This window comes from Chelonia mydas, chromosome 21 (assembly GCF_015237465.2).
Source record: "Chelonia mydas isolate rCheMyd1 chromosome 21, rCheMyd1.pri.v2, whole genome shotgun sequence".
Lineage (NCBI taxonomy): Eukaryota > Metazoa > Chordata > Testudines > Cheloniidae > Chelonia > Chelonia mydas.
Window position 1 is genome coordinate 17,021,719 of NC_051261.2, and position 13,290 is coordinate 17,035,008.

The following is a 13,290-nucleotide window of genomic DNA, read 5'->3' on the forward strand; positions in this document are numbered from 1 at the left end:
GCTGCCATGCCATTATGTCAAGCCGGTGTCTGAATTTTTAAAAATTGCCACGTTAGTGTCTTGCATAGGCTCAGTGGCATTCATATTTATGATTGATGCTGAACACTGGGGACTGCACAGCGATCATTTGTCTTGCTGCAGAAATTAGTTTGTGTTTCAAGAGATTCGCCAGGCCCTGAGGAACAGTGAGGCAGGTGCAGTGATGCTGTAATAACCCACACAGAGCAAAAAGAAAATGGGGGACTAGGCTTCTGGGGGAGGGGCGGGGGGGGTTGAAAATCACAGCCCAGCCCTAACATACGTGACTAACTTTTAATCAGTAAAACACAAAACTCTAACAGCTGTTGAAAGGGAATTAGAGTAGCACTCTGCTCTGTCCTACCATCAAAGTCGACAGCAGAATCAGGCCAATGCTGAGACGTTGGATGATCCTGCTTCCATTGCTCAAACCAACTTCCAGCAGTAGCCGCTCTTTGCTGGAATCCCTCCTCCACGGGGACCCCTCCCCGGCATCTAGACACAGGCCAGACTTAGGCCTTGTCTACACTAGAAAATGCTGCGTGTGTTTTCACATTGGGTGTAGCTGCCTGGGTTTTAGAAAGAACTGAGGTCTAGTGGAGACTAGACAAACGGTTCTCAAACAGGATTCAGACCTGGAGGGAAGAAGTCTGCCTGGAATGGTTCACAGCACTGCTTCTGGCACAGCACGTCACCTCTCCTCTGGGCAGGTCACACCCTCCGTGGGTCAGAGTTACTGCTGGGACAAGCCAAAGCCCCTATCCCAGCTCCTATTTCCATGGTGGACTGAACCACAGCTCCAGGTCTGAAATAGATTCATAGATTCATAGATATTTAGGTCAGAAGGGACCATTATGATCATCTAGTCTGACCTCCTGCACAACGCAGGCCACAGAATTTCACCCACCACTCCTACAAAAAAACCTCTCACCTATATCTGTGCTATTGAAGTCCTCAAATTGTAGTTTAAAGACCTCAAGGAGCAGAGAATCCTCCAGCAAGTGACCCGTGCCCCATGCTACAGAGGAAGGCGAAAAACCTCCAGGGCCTCTTCCAATCTGCCCTGGAGGAAAATTCCTTCCCGACCCCAAATATGGCGATCAGCTAAACCCTGAGCATATGGGCAAGATTCATCAGCCAGATACTACAGAAAATTCTTTCCCGGGTAACTTGGATCTTACCCCATCTAAAACCCAGGAGGAGGAGGAGGAAATCCTCCTCCCACCCTCATCCTCAGCTCAGGGCTTAGCTTTTTTTAATTTCTGGGGGCACTGAAAAGTCGATCCGAAAAACAGGAACGACTTGCAGAAGCTGGAGGGGGGGAGGGCTCATATCAACCATAATTCCGCCCCCCACCCCCTGGGTATGATCATATCCAGAGCAGAGGCGAAGTGTGGTACTTGGAAGCACAAGGCACCTGTTGATCTTCCTGCCGGGGCAACAGGCTGCATTAATTTCAGAGCAGCAAGAGCAAGCGCAGAGAATTGAAAATCGGGCTGAGCAGGAAGGCCCTTCGGAGGCTCTTCTCTCGGGGGCTGGGAGAGGGGTTTTGTCAGGGGCAACAGAGACCTCTCGTGCCTCATTACGCCTCACGGACAACTGGAGAGACGAGCCTCCCAAACACTTACTGCTGGTTCATAGAATCACCATGGTTCATAGAATCATAGAATATCAGGATTGGAAGGGACCTCAGGAGATCATCTAGTCCAACCCCCTGCTCAAAGCAGGACCAATCCCCAATTTTTGCCCTATATCCCTAAATGGCCCCCTCAAGGATTGAACTCACAACCCTGGGTTTAGCAGGCCAAAGCTCAAACCACTGAGCTATCCCTCCCCCCATGTCATACATTGCTACTGCATGACAACCGCCCGAGGTCATTCTAGCAACAGCCCCGGGGTAGCAAAAGAAGCAACCTGGGCCCAATCCTCCCAGTCATTGGCTTCCAAAGGGCTGAGGAACAAGGAGCGCAGACCTGAGCTCTGGCTTGCACAGAGGTGTACCATTTCTTGTACACTGAGTGAACTCCATAGTAAATCCTTGGCCAGTGAATTGTCCGGTGCTGAAGGGGCGAGATAAGCATTCACTACAAAACTGCCTTTCTCTTTCTCTCGTGTCTCCCGGAGTTCTGTCACGCTAGACCAGTGGTTCTCAGACCTGTGTCATATGACCCCTTTCACACAGCAAGCCTCCTTAGAAAAGAAAAACACTCTTTAATATATTTAACACCATTATAAATGCTGGAGGGGTTTGGGGGTGGAGGTTGACAGCTCACGACCCTCCATGTAATAACCTTGCGACTCCCTGAGGGGTCCTGACCCCCAGTTTGACAAATCCTGTGTTACGTGGAGGCGCTGAAGATCACATGGTGTCAATGACAGCCCCAGTGTCTAGTAAATATGCTTGAGCTCATGTCCGAGCAATAACAGGGACTTACCAACTCTCTGCAGGGGCCCCAAAACACACAAAGCCCCGAGCACACGCTCGCTGCTGTTTAGATAGGCCTGCAGGACTAGGAACAGCCAAACTGGATCATCCAGTCCAGAATCATCACTGGGAGAGTGCCCTACACCAGAGAATATCTCCTAGTGAGAAATTATGGAATAACCTGTCCATGGAGGAAGTTTCTCCCTGACTCCTGTCAGTTAAGGTGTTGGATCGTGCCCTGAATGTTTAATCCCTTCTATTTTTCCCTAACACAACAGTGATTCTTATTATCCATATGTGACGAAGTGGGACTGTTCTTAATGTTTCCTCCAAATATTGTGGGGGTGCCTCAGTTTCCCCTATGCAGTTCTTAAGTATCTAGGTGGTGGGGTAAGGGTGTATGATCATTGCAGAGCCCTAGAGGGCAGGTGTGTGCAGGGGTCTGGACACAGAGAATGGCCGACACCCTGTTTCCTGGCAACTGATGGCCTGGGCCCTTCCCCCCTGCAAGGTGAGAGCTAAAGGGTTAGAGAACAAAGGGATCAGGTGACCTCCTGGCCCGGGAAAGGAACAAAGCCCAGGGGAGGAGGGGCTGGAGGGAGTTTTCAGTTTGGGGCTGGCTGGGACATGGAGTGAAGGGCAGACGTGGTTGTCTGGCTCACTGCCCCCCCCCCAAATGGACCCAGCTGAGGGGTCCTGTTCTCTGCACCTGCAAGCTCTGTTTTAGACCATGTTCCTGTCGTCTAATAAACCTTCTGTTTTACTGGCTGGCTGAGAGTCAAGTCTGACTGCGAAGTTGGGGTGCAGGACCCTCTGGCTTCCCCAGGAGCCCTGCCTGAGCGGACTCGCTGGGGGAAGCGCAGGGAGGGGCAGAGGATGCTGAATGCTCCGAGGTCAGACCCAGGAAGGTGGAAGCTGGGTGAGCTGTGTGTCCTGAAGACAGGCTGCTCACAGAAAGGCGACTGCCCCAGAGTCCTGACTGGCTTCATGGGGAGCAGTTCCAGAGCATCGCCCAGGGACTCCATGACACCATAGATCTGTCCAATCGTTTTTCAATCCTGCTAAGCTCTTGCCCTCAGCCATATCTTGTAGCGATGAGTTCCACAGGTTAGTTATGCTTTGTGGAGAAACGAAAGAAAGAAAGAATTTCCTTTTCATCAGTATTAGATTTGCTGCGTTTCAGTTAAAATTGGCCGTCCCCTAGTTCTTGTTTTACCAGAAAGAAGAGAAAGGAGCACGCACTCTATCTTCTCCCTCCTCTTCATTACTTTGTCTCTCTCCACCACGTCCCCTCTTACCCGCCTCCTGTCTTAACTACATACCACGCCTTCCCACTTGAACTGCCTGCTCTACATTCCGGCTCATCTGCGGCCTCTCCGAAAGAGCAGTTTTTTCAGGCTGCCCTGAAACTGGGCCGAAAGGGAGAAGCAGATGAGGGGGCTCACGGAGCAGTTGGAGTAGGCGAGCACCATGGCCAAACTGGAGGCCACGAAAGCTGCAGGCGTCTGAGAGAGGCGATGAGTGGCAGAGAGGCAGATCACCACAGAGCAAGGGATCCACATCAGCACAAAGACCGTCACCACGGTCAGTATCATGACAGTGGCCTTCTGGTTGAGCTGGGTGCCCCCTGACGAATGGCCCTCGCGGGTGCTCCGGCACCAGAGGGACTGGACAATCCTGGAGTAGCACAGGAGCAACAGCAGCACAAAGGGGAAAAAGGCAACGCCCCCGAAGAGAAGGAAGTAGAGGAAGGTTTGCTCCGGGGTCAGGAGGAGCACGCAGTAATGGGCGTCTCCAACAGCCATGACCCTTTGGTGCAGCCAATTGGGGATGGAGACAAAGAAGCCCAAAAGCCACATGCTCACACACAGCAGGAGCCTCTGGACCTTACTGGTGGAGAAGGAGCAGGTGGGGTGGACCACGGCCACGTAGCGCAGGATGGATATGGCCACCATGCTGTAAAAGCTGCAGAACATGGTCCACATGGAGAGGCTCTGGCTGCTGACACAGACGGCCACACCCATCTGCCAGTCCTCCTGGAGAAAGGTCAGCAGCAACACCGTGACGTTGTAGAGGAGGAAGAGCAGGTCAGAGACGGTGATGTTGACCATGAGGGTGCTGGTCAGGATGGAGATGTGGCTGCTGCTGCTGCTCTGGAGACCCTCGATCAGGACCAGCAGCAACAACAGGTTTCCTACAAGACCGACTGACAAGATCAGGCTGCAGAAAGTGGCAAAGACGTATCTGAGCTGCCTCACGGTCAAGCCAAAGAAGCTGTGTTCCGTGCCGCGTGCAGTGGTGGCGTTGAGGGGGCTGTCGAGGGCAAGGAAGACAACAGCCGTGGTGGCTGGGAAATCCATCGTTCCAGCTTGACTGAAAGGAGAGCAACAGAGTCTAGAATAATAATAACCAATAATACCCAAAGGGTCCTGCTGTCGTACCTGCCCTCTGAACATCCCATGCACTTTACAAACATTGCAGCAGCCCTGGCAGGAAGGGGATTAGCCTAATTTTACAAATGGGGAAACTGAGGCACCCAGGAGCACTAATTTACCCAAAGTCATGCGAGGAGTCAGTAAGGGCAGGGAACAGATTCCAGGAGTCCCACTAGTGTGACCAGAGAGCAAGTGTGAAAATTGGGACAGTGTTGGGATGGGGTAATAGGCGCCTATATAAGAAAAAGCCCCGAATATTGAGACATCTGGTCACCCTGGTCCTGACTCCTTGCCTCTGTGCTTAGCCCGATGTGGGCAGGGATCGCCCTGTGCAGATCCACCAGCCAGGTGCGACCTCGCTAGAGAGACGTCACCAGAACTCTGCTCAGTCTGCCATGATCATTCACTATGAGGCTACTCCTGAATGGCTCTTCTCCGGCTGCTGAGTTACTACCCATCCACCCCCCACCCCCACCCCCATTGTGCAAAACAGCAGCTCGAGTGTCTTGCTCAGTTCTGCATATTGGGCACCTTTGAGTGCCAGCAAGTACTCAGCTCCCTTGCCTGCTGCAGGGCGCATCCTGTCTAGGGGATGGGTTAGTCCTATTTCCCTTCTGATTCTTTGAGAGCGCACACTGCAGTGTAGCTGCTTCAGGGCTCCCAGTGTCACCCACCCGCACGCAGTGACCCCCCTCTAGTGGCCTGATGAGCCACCCCAGCCTTGGCTCACAGAGCTGGGTCAATAAACTCAAGGGATAGAGACTTGTGTGGCTGGATCCAGAGGGGCCAGGTTTGGTCCCTGCCTGCTGTAGCCTGCTGCTCCACCAGAGAGAGGAGCTTTGCTGCTGGTCAAGCTGCCACAGGCTGGAGAACGTGGTTACAACATAAGAACGGTCATAGTGGGTCAGACCAAAGGTCCATCTAGCCCAATATCCTGTCTTCCAACCCTGTTATGGTCTTGGCCTTCACAAGGAGCTCCTTGGTCTGGCAAGGAGTCCCACAGGCTGACTGTGCGCTGTGTGAAGAAATACTTCCTTTCCTTTGTTTTAAATCTGCTGCCTATTAATGTCATTGGGTGAACCCTAGTTCTTGTGTTGTGAGAAGGAGTAAATAACACTTCCTTATTTACCTTATCCACCCCAGTCATGATGTTATAGACCTCTATCATATCGCCCCTTAGTTAAACAAAAGCCTTGTTCTTTGAACCTGCAACCAGCCGCCTGGTGGGGGAAATCCTGAGCCCTGAACACGCAGATGCTGTTTTACATGCAGTGACATCAGCCAGGTACTGTGGGGCCAAGTGACTCTTGACTTTAAATAATGGGAAAAGAACAAACCACGAAGGAACACGAGTAAGATCGCCATGAGACTGAGTACAACACCCCTACTACACAGCCATCTGAACCCACCAGAAATCGGCCGTCTGCAGACCGTGAAAATGTAAAGGTACAGTAACCAGAAAACAAAATCCAAAACGTAGCTAGGTAAACCCCACCACCACCACCACCCACCCTCAACTAGCTCTTTGAGCCGCCTTCTGATTAGGCAGAAATATGTTTTGAGAAAATAACTTTTTGAAATAAACTCATCCATTTCTGCCCCCTCCCTTCCCCTCCCCTTTCCGCTGTCCCCTCATCTCTCTGGCAAGCCATTTTATTTCCTAGTGCGCTGCCCTGGGGAGTCGACTGAGCCGATGAAGAGTCTGTCCTCTCTCTTTCTTTTCTACAACAACATCTGCATTGCAGAAGCAGCGTATGTGTCCTGTCAGCTCACTGGGAGGAAGGGCCGGCCCTGCATTCACGTTCTGGGCGTCAGGACTCCTGGGTTCTCTTCCTAGTTCTGTCATGGGTTCACTGTGTGACCTTGGGAAAGTCGGTTCCCTTCTCTGTGCCTTGGTTCCTCCTGTGCGAAGGGCAAATCGTGACACCATCCTCCCTCCCGGGGGCCAGGAGCAAGGCACCTTGTGAAGCGCTCATAGCCCAGCGTGATGAGGACCTGATAACTGAGTCAGTGGAGTTAAAGCAGGGAGGACGCTGGGATACAGGACCCAGAGCACCCCCTCAGCCTTCAGACCCTCATGGTCTCCACATTTGCCCTAGCTCAGAAACTCCCGTTTTCTCACCTCCTAGATTTCTCCTAGTCTAGGGATGGTCCTTGTTCTGGTCTCTGCCCCTACGTCACCCTGTACTCACACCCCCTCCCATGCCCCCACCCCTCCGTCACACCCTTTAACTGGCTTCTCTGCTGGCTGCCAGCCTGATGCTGCTGACTAACAAAGGGGCGTTGGCGCCAGAGCCCACTGGCAGAGGGACCGGGACCCTCCAGGCGCATTGCACATGAGGTGCCAGGTTCCGATGAGGATTAGTCTCGCCGGCCTGGCCCAGAGAGCAGCTGGTCACCTGGCCGTGCAAGGCTCCATGTCAGGTTCTCAATAACCTAGGCCAGTTAGAGGTGACTCCTCTGCATCCGCTCAATGAATTCCGGTATTATCGCATGACTAGCACTTAGGACACCTGCCCCATTGGCTCGGTATTTAGCTCACAGCTTCCTTCCCTCCGCCACTTTGTCCATTCTCATTGTAAAACAGGAACACAGCTCAGCTCTCGCCAGAGACTCCAAGTCCAGAAAGGACCCTTGTGATCATCTAGGCTGACCGCCTGCATAGCACCGGCCACAGGACCTGTCTGGATTCATTCCTGTTTGAACGAGAGCAGAGATTTGCTAAAAAAAAATAAATAAAAAAATCCCATCTTGAGTTTTCAAATCATCAGCGATGGAGAATCCCCCACAACCCTCAGTAAATTGGTTAATTGCTCCCATTGGTAAAAGCAGATGCTGTGTTTCCAGTCTGAATTGGTCTCGCTTCGGCTTTCAGCCATTGCACCATGGCAGATCTTTCCGTGGTAGACTGAAGAGCCCTGTTCAATATTCGCTCCCCGTGTAGGCTCTCAGTGATCCGGTCCCCCTCAGGCTCCTCTTGGTTAAACTGAACAGATTGAGCTCCTTGCCCAGGTCCACAAAGACACAGAACCACCTGAGGCCCAGTTTTGGCTCCACTGCAAGCCACAAAACTCCCCTGGCCCCTGCGGGCACCGAAACTCCCTCAGTGGCTACGTTTTCCAGGGTAAAAGTCCCTAGGCCTCTGTGTTTCTGCCCCGGGCACGTGCATGCCTCATTCCAGGCCTCTCTCCTGACTTACCCCAGAGTGATGAATGGACCAGGGAAAGAGGCATTCGGCCCCCTAAGATGTGGGCGGGGTCCGATGTGGTAGGTGCACTCAGAGGCCACTTACCACATCTGGCCCCATTCGCAATCTGGCCAGAGAAGGAGAAAGGGGCGCGGGTGCCACTGCTCAGCGGTTTGAGCACGCACCTGGGATGTGGGAGACCCAGGGTCCGTTCCCCCTCTGCCACAGGGGGAGGAAGGATTTGAACAAGGCTCTCCCACCTTGCAGGGGAGAGCGATAACCACTGGGCTAAGAGTTATCAGGTGGGCATTTCCTCTGGCCATTCGGTGTGGAGCAAGGCAGGTGCCTAACTCATTCCTGGAAGAAAGGCCTTAAGTGCCTGGAGCTACCAGACCTACAGGTTCCCATTCCCGGATCATTAGCAGGGCGAGGCACCACACTCCGAGAAAACAGGGGCTTAGCACGCACCCCGCTCAGTGTCTGCCCTCCGCTAGCTTTGGCTCGGGGGGTCCCATTCTAAGTGCCTGACTCTGCCCAGTCGCCGAAGAGGAGCCTGGCTGCCTGACCCGGCGTTGCGGAGCACAGCGCTCTCCTCTGAGTTTGTAGGCATCTAAACATCGGCACCGTGACACCCGGTGTTGCAAATGCCCGAGTCCCTTCGTGGCTCCCATTTCTATCGTCTAGCACGCTGCCCAGCAGCAGCAGCGAGGCAGAGCAGCAGGTCCAGAGACTTCCTATTCATGGTTCGAAGAAGAAGGGCATCAGTCTACCCTCGGCTCAATCTTTCAACTGCAGCGGCTTGAGTGCCCAGGCTAACGGACACTTGCTGCCACCCCTGTGCCAAACCCAGCAACTGCTGCAGGAAAATGGCTCTTCTGAAGCCAGTGAAACACCTTCTCTCTCACCTCAGGGACTGAGCCATTTGTACGACTGCTGCTGGAGGAAGAGAACTCACCTGGCTCAGGAGTCCAGACGCAGGCTGGCCGGCTGGGTGAGGGCAGCGCTTGCAGCCTTATAGGCTTTGTCAGCGGCTGCAGGGCATATTATACTCCCTGACCAAGTGGGAAATGGGGAATAAAGAGAGCAGCGTCTTCCCCAGGCTCCCTGGGGCTGGGCAAATCAGGCCAGAAAGACTCAGTTCTCTGTGCAGACTTGTCCCAAAGCCGCCTGCGAGGGGAGGTGTGGAAAGGGGAAGCTATTTTAATCTTCAGCTTTCCAAAGACATATAGAACCAAGTCCCCTGTGACCACTCATGGTCACTAACGAGCCGCTGGTAGGATTTTACAAGCCGGGGGGTGTTAATTTATGGCTCCCTAACCCTCCCCAGCAGTTCCCAGGGGGCTTGCTTCATTCTCCGCTTCCTCTGCTGAAGCGTCAGCGGGGCTGGGGAGGCTGCAGTTGAGCAGTGGGAGGGATTCAGCCGGTGGACAATGCTGGGCTGGATCGAAACTTCCATACAAAGGCTGGGACCATGTGGCCTGGGAAGGGCTCTCAGCTGCCGTAACAGCAATCAGTCGCCCCTCTACACCCTGTCCCAGAGCCCTTGGCCTTTCTCCAGAGCCCTCCATCTAACAGGCCCCAAACGCTCTGCGAACAGTAGTGCCTTAGGGCTGGATTTCCAAAGCTATTTTGCCACCGAATGATGCACAGAGGTGCCGAGTGAGATTTTCACCCCCTCACCGGAGTGCATAACTCCTACTGGAATCAGGGCGGTTAGGTGCTTTTGAAAATGTCACTAAGCATCTCTATACATTTTGAGGTGCTTAAATCCCTTTTGCAATCCAGCCATTGGAGCCTCACATCTCCCCTCTGCCAGCAGGCCTCCAAGTGTCATTTCCTTAGCTTCCACATGGAGAAGCAGAGGCACAGAGAAGTTGTGACTTGGACACAATGGCAAAGGACAGCGCTGGAGGAGCTGGGAACAGATGCCAGGAGCCTGGTGATAAGTGCTACCCGCTGGGCCACACTCTCTCCATTACAGAGCACCATCAGCCTTGGGAGGATACGGGAGGAGTTCCACTTTTTGGAAGGGCCAGTGACAGCCAGTGCTGAATGGAAGCATGGCTTTATTCCACAGCCCCATGAGGCAGTGAGGGCCACTGGCTTTGTATGGTACCTTGGTCATGTCCCCTCACTGCTCCAGGCCACGTTTTCTCTGGCTGTACCATGCGGCATCTCTAATTTACCCCCTTCCTGTTGGAGGATCACCAAGTGCTTCATAAGTGCCAATACATTAAACCTCGCAGTGAGAAGTTTCAGGGTAGCAGCCGTGTTAGTCTGTATCCGCAAAAAGAAGAGGACTTGTGGCACCTTAGAGACTAACAAATTTATTTGAGCATGAGCTTTCGTGCGCTAAAACCCACTTCATCAGATGCATTCTTTAATTTGACTCAGTGATAACTAGGTCTAACAAGTACACTACGATTTTAAGCAATTAATGTCTCATTTCAATTATATTTGTTAACAAGGTATAAATAGGGTCCAATTTTCTTGCACAGTAATGGCTGACGTAGCCATGGCACTGTTAAAACCATTTTTGCCATAACCGTTGTATTGTCCGCTCAGGAATGGGGGTTACAAAGACTCAGTGTTGGCCCCTCTCTGCTCCCATTGGAGTTAATGGTAAAACACCCATCGAGTTCAACCGCTGAGCACTTCTGAGAAATCTCACCCTGTGGCCTATTGAAGTTACAGACTCATCGACTTCAAAATCAGAGGGGCCCAAGGTGATCATTTAGTCTGACCTCCCGCCCACCGTAGGCCTCAGAACCTCACCCACCTGCTCCCGTAATAGACCCCTAACCTCTGGCTGAAATCATGCTCAAATCATGTGCTCAAATCATGATTTAAAGATGTCAAGTTACAGAGAATCCACCATTGATACTAGTTTAAACCTGCAAGTGACCCATGCCCCACACTGCAGAGGAAGGCGGAAAAACCCCAGGGTCTCTGCCAATCTGACCTGGGGGAAAATTCCTTCCTGACCCCAAATATGGTGACAAGTTAGACCCTGAGCATGTGAGCAAGACCCAGCAGCCACACACCTGGGAAAGAATCCTCTGTAGTAACTCAGAGCCCTCCCCATCTTGTGTCCTGTGTCTGGCCGCTGGAGATATTTGCTGCTAGAGTTGCAGATTGGCTACATGCCATTGTAGGCAGTCTCATCACACCATCCCCTCCAGACACTTATCAAGCTCATTCTTGTGTGGTGGAAGAATTAAGCACGCGCTGTGTTTGGATCAGAACCAAGCCTGAGGCTCCTTTAGTGATTACAAGTGCAGAGGGGGTAACAGCTCTAAGTAGCTGCCCCGGGGTATACAGAAAATACAGGAGCTTATATTGCTGAAAACCTCAATTTGTCAAACCCACTTCCTTCAACAGCATTTTCCTTATTTGGCATATAGTGCAAGTTTCAACAGTAGCTTTGCCTTAGTTGGAGTTTAGCAAAAACAAGCTTTTCCTGTGATTGACAGGTGTTTTCTTTGTGGTTAATGGGTTTTTTTCTAACTTCTAGCGGTTATGGTTACATTTCTTAAGCTGTGCTGTTTGCAATTGCCTCTTAATGGAATTTTCCACACTTTTTATGCTTCATATACAGTTAGCTTGACCAAAGTTTTAGGCCTACTTGGGAAGTTTAGGCCAATTTGGGTCCACTGAATTTTCCTCCACATTCCCCCCTTTTGGTGCCTTTTTGGCACCACAAATTGGGCCTAAACTTCTATAGCCATGAGTCTGTTAATTTTTTCTTTTTGTCCTTTTTTCACCCAAACTGTGCTTCACATTTTATTTACAATCAATAGTGCCACCTGCTTCCTTGCGCCGAGGTTGGCAGGTCTAGTGCTGGACAGGCAATGAGAGATACATCTGTTACAGCAACAAGAACATAACCCTATGCTGAACAGCAGTAAAAGCAACAGCATTCCCATGGTGATAATATGGTGCGGTTGGGGTTGTGTCACGGAGTATGGGGGAGTCCAGGCCCTGCACTCCTCTTCCTGGGATTCACTGAGACTCTCAGCCAGCCAGTAAAACGGAAGGACAACAGGAACACAGTCTAAAACGGAGCTTGTGGGTACAACCAGGACCCCTCAGTCAAGTCCTTCTGGGGGAGCAGGGAGCTTAGACCCCAGCCCTGGGGTTCCCTGCGTTCCACCACCCAGCCCCAAACTGACTAATCCCCCCAGCAGGCTCCCTCCTGCAGCCTCCGTTCACATTCCTGGGCAGAGGTGTTAACTCCCCCTCCCCCTCCTGGCTCAGGTTACAGGCTCTCAGGTCTCCTATTGAAACTCCCCTGCCACATTCCCAGGTCAACACTCCCCCCTCCCTACTGCGTCACAGGTTGTTGTTTAGCTTTAGTCACAAAACACAATACATTCATCTGGATACAGGCAGTATAAAAGGCATTCTTTTTGGCTTGATATATATTTTGGAGCATGTAAATTTGTCCCTGTAATTTGGAACCTTTAATAGGAGTGAAAACAAATTTTGGAATTGGTTAGGTACTAAAGCAGTCCAGTTAAAGGGTATCTGGAACCTAAGGGCTAATTGTAGCGTTTTATCCACAAGCCAATGAATGATATGATTGCCTGCAACTGTGGTGAGATTAAAATGTACATTATTTAAGGTAGTGGTCTTAACATGCACACAGCCATAATTAGCTTGGAAAAGTAGATGTCCTGTCAGGGTAGTCCCGTGTCCCATACCCTCCCAACAAAAGTTGTCATGAACAGTGACAACGTTTCCTAGTCATAGTTTATGTACACACTGAAGTTTGAGGGGGTTCTAATGGCCAGAGTGTCCATTGGCTTTCAATCCCTGGGCAAATGTCGGGCATTACTCCAGGAGCACTGAGTACGAATCGGTTGGGCGTACCAGGTTGTTCAAGTTCCCAAATGTCTTGGTGAATTATTCAATTCCACATGCATCCTCCTCACGGACCCGGCAGGATTCGGTAGGTGGGAGCCCATACCCCCCCAACCAGCCCGTATGCTTGGAAGGAGCACTGTGAACCTCTGCATCTCCATTCAGAAAATCTCCAAGCATGTCGTCACGGCCACAGATTAGATGGAACTCCTGAGGTATTTGTATGGGTAGTAGGCTACGCCTGATGTGCAAGATCCCTCTGAATGGCCATGAGCTGGCAATTCAGAAAATCCTGAACCTCCGAACAAGCCGGATCCCACTGCAATGCCTTTCCAGCATTGGTGATACCCAGTACCATCTCT

The 13,290-nt window shown here is 51.7% G+C and overlaps 1 protein-coding gene across 1 annotated transcript; it reads right to left on the reverse strand.

Annotated features, from left to right (window-relative positions):
* Positions 1-3,804: 3,804 nt before the first annotated feature.
* Positions 3,805-4,803, reverse strand: LOC102934053 (C-C chemokine receptor type 1). The gene has a single exon (XM_007067549.2). It carries the CDS (start codon positions 4,801-4,803, stop codon positions 3,805-3,807), a length of 999 nt encoding a protein of 332 aa, XP_007067611.2.
* Positions 4,804-13,290: the final 8,487 nt, after the last annotated feature.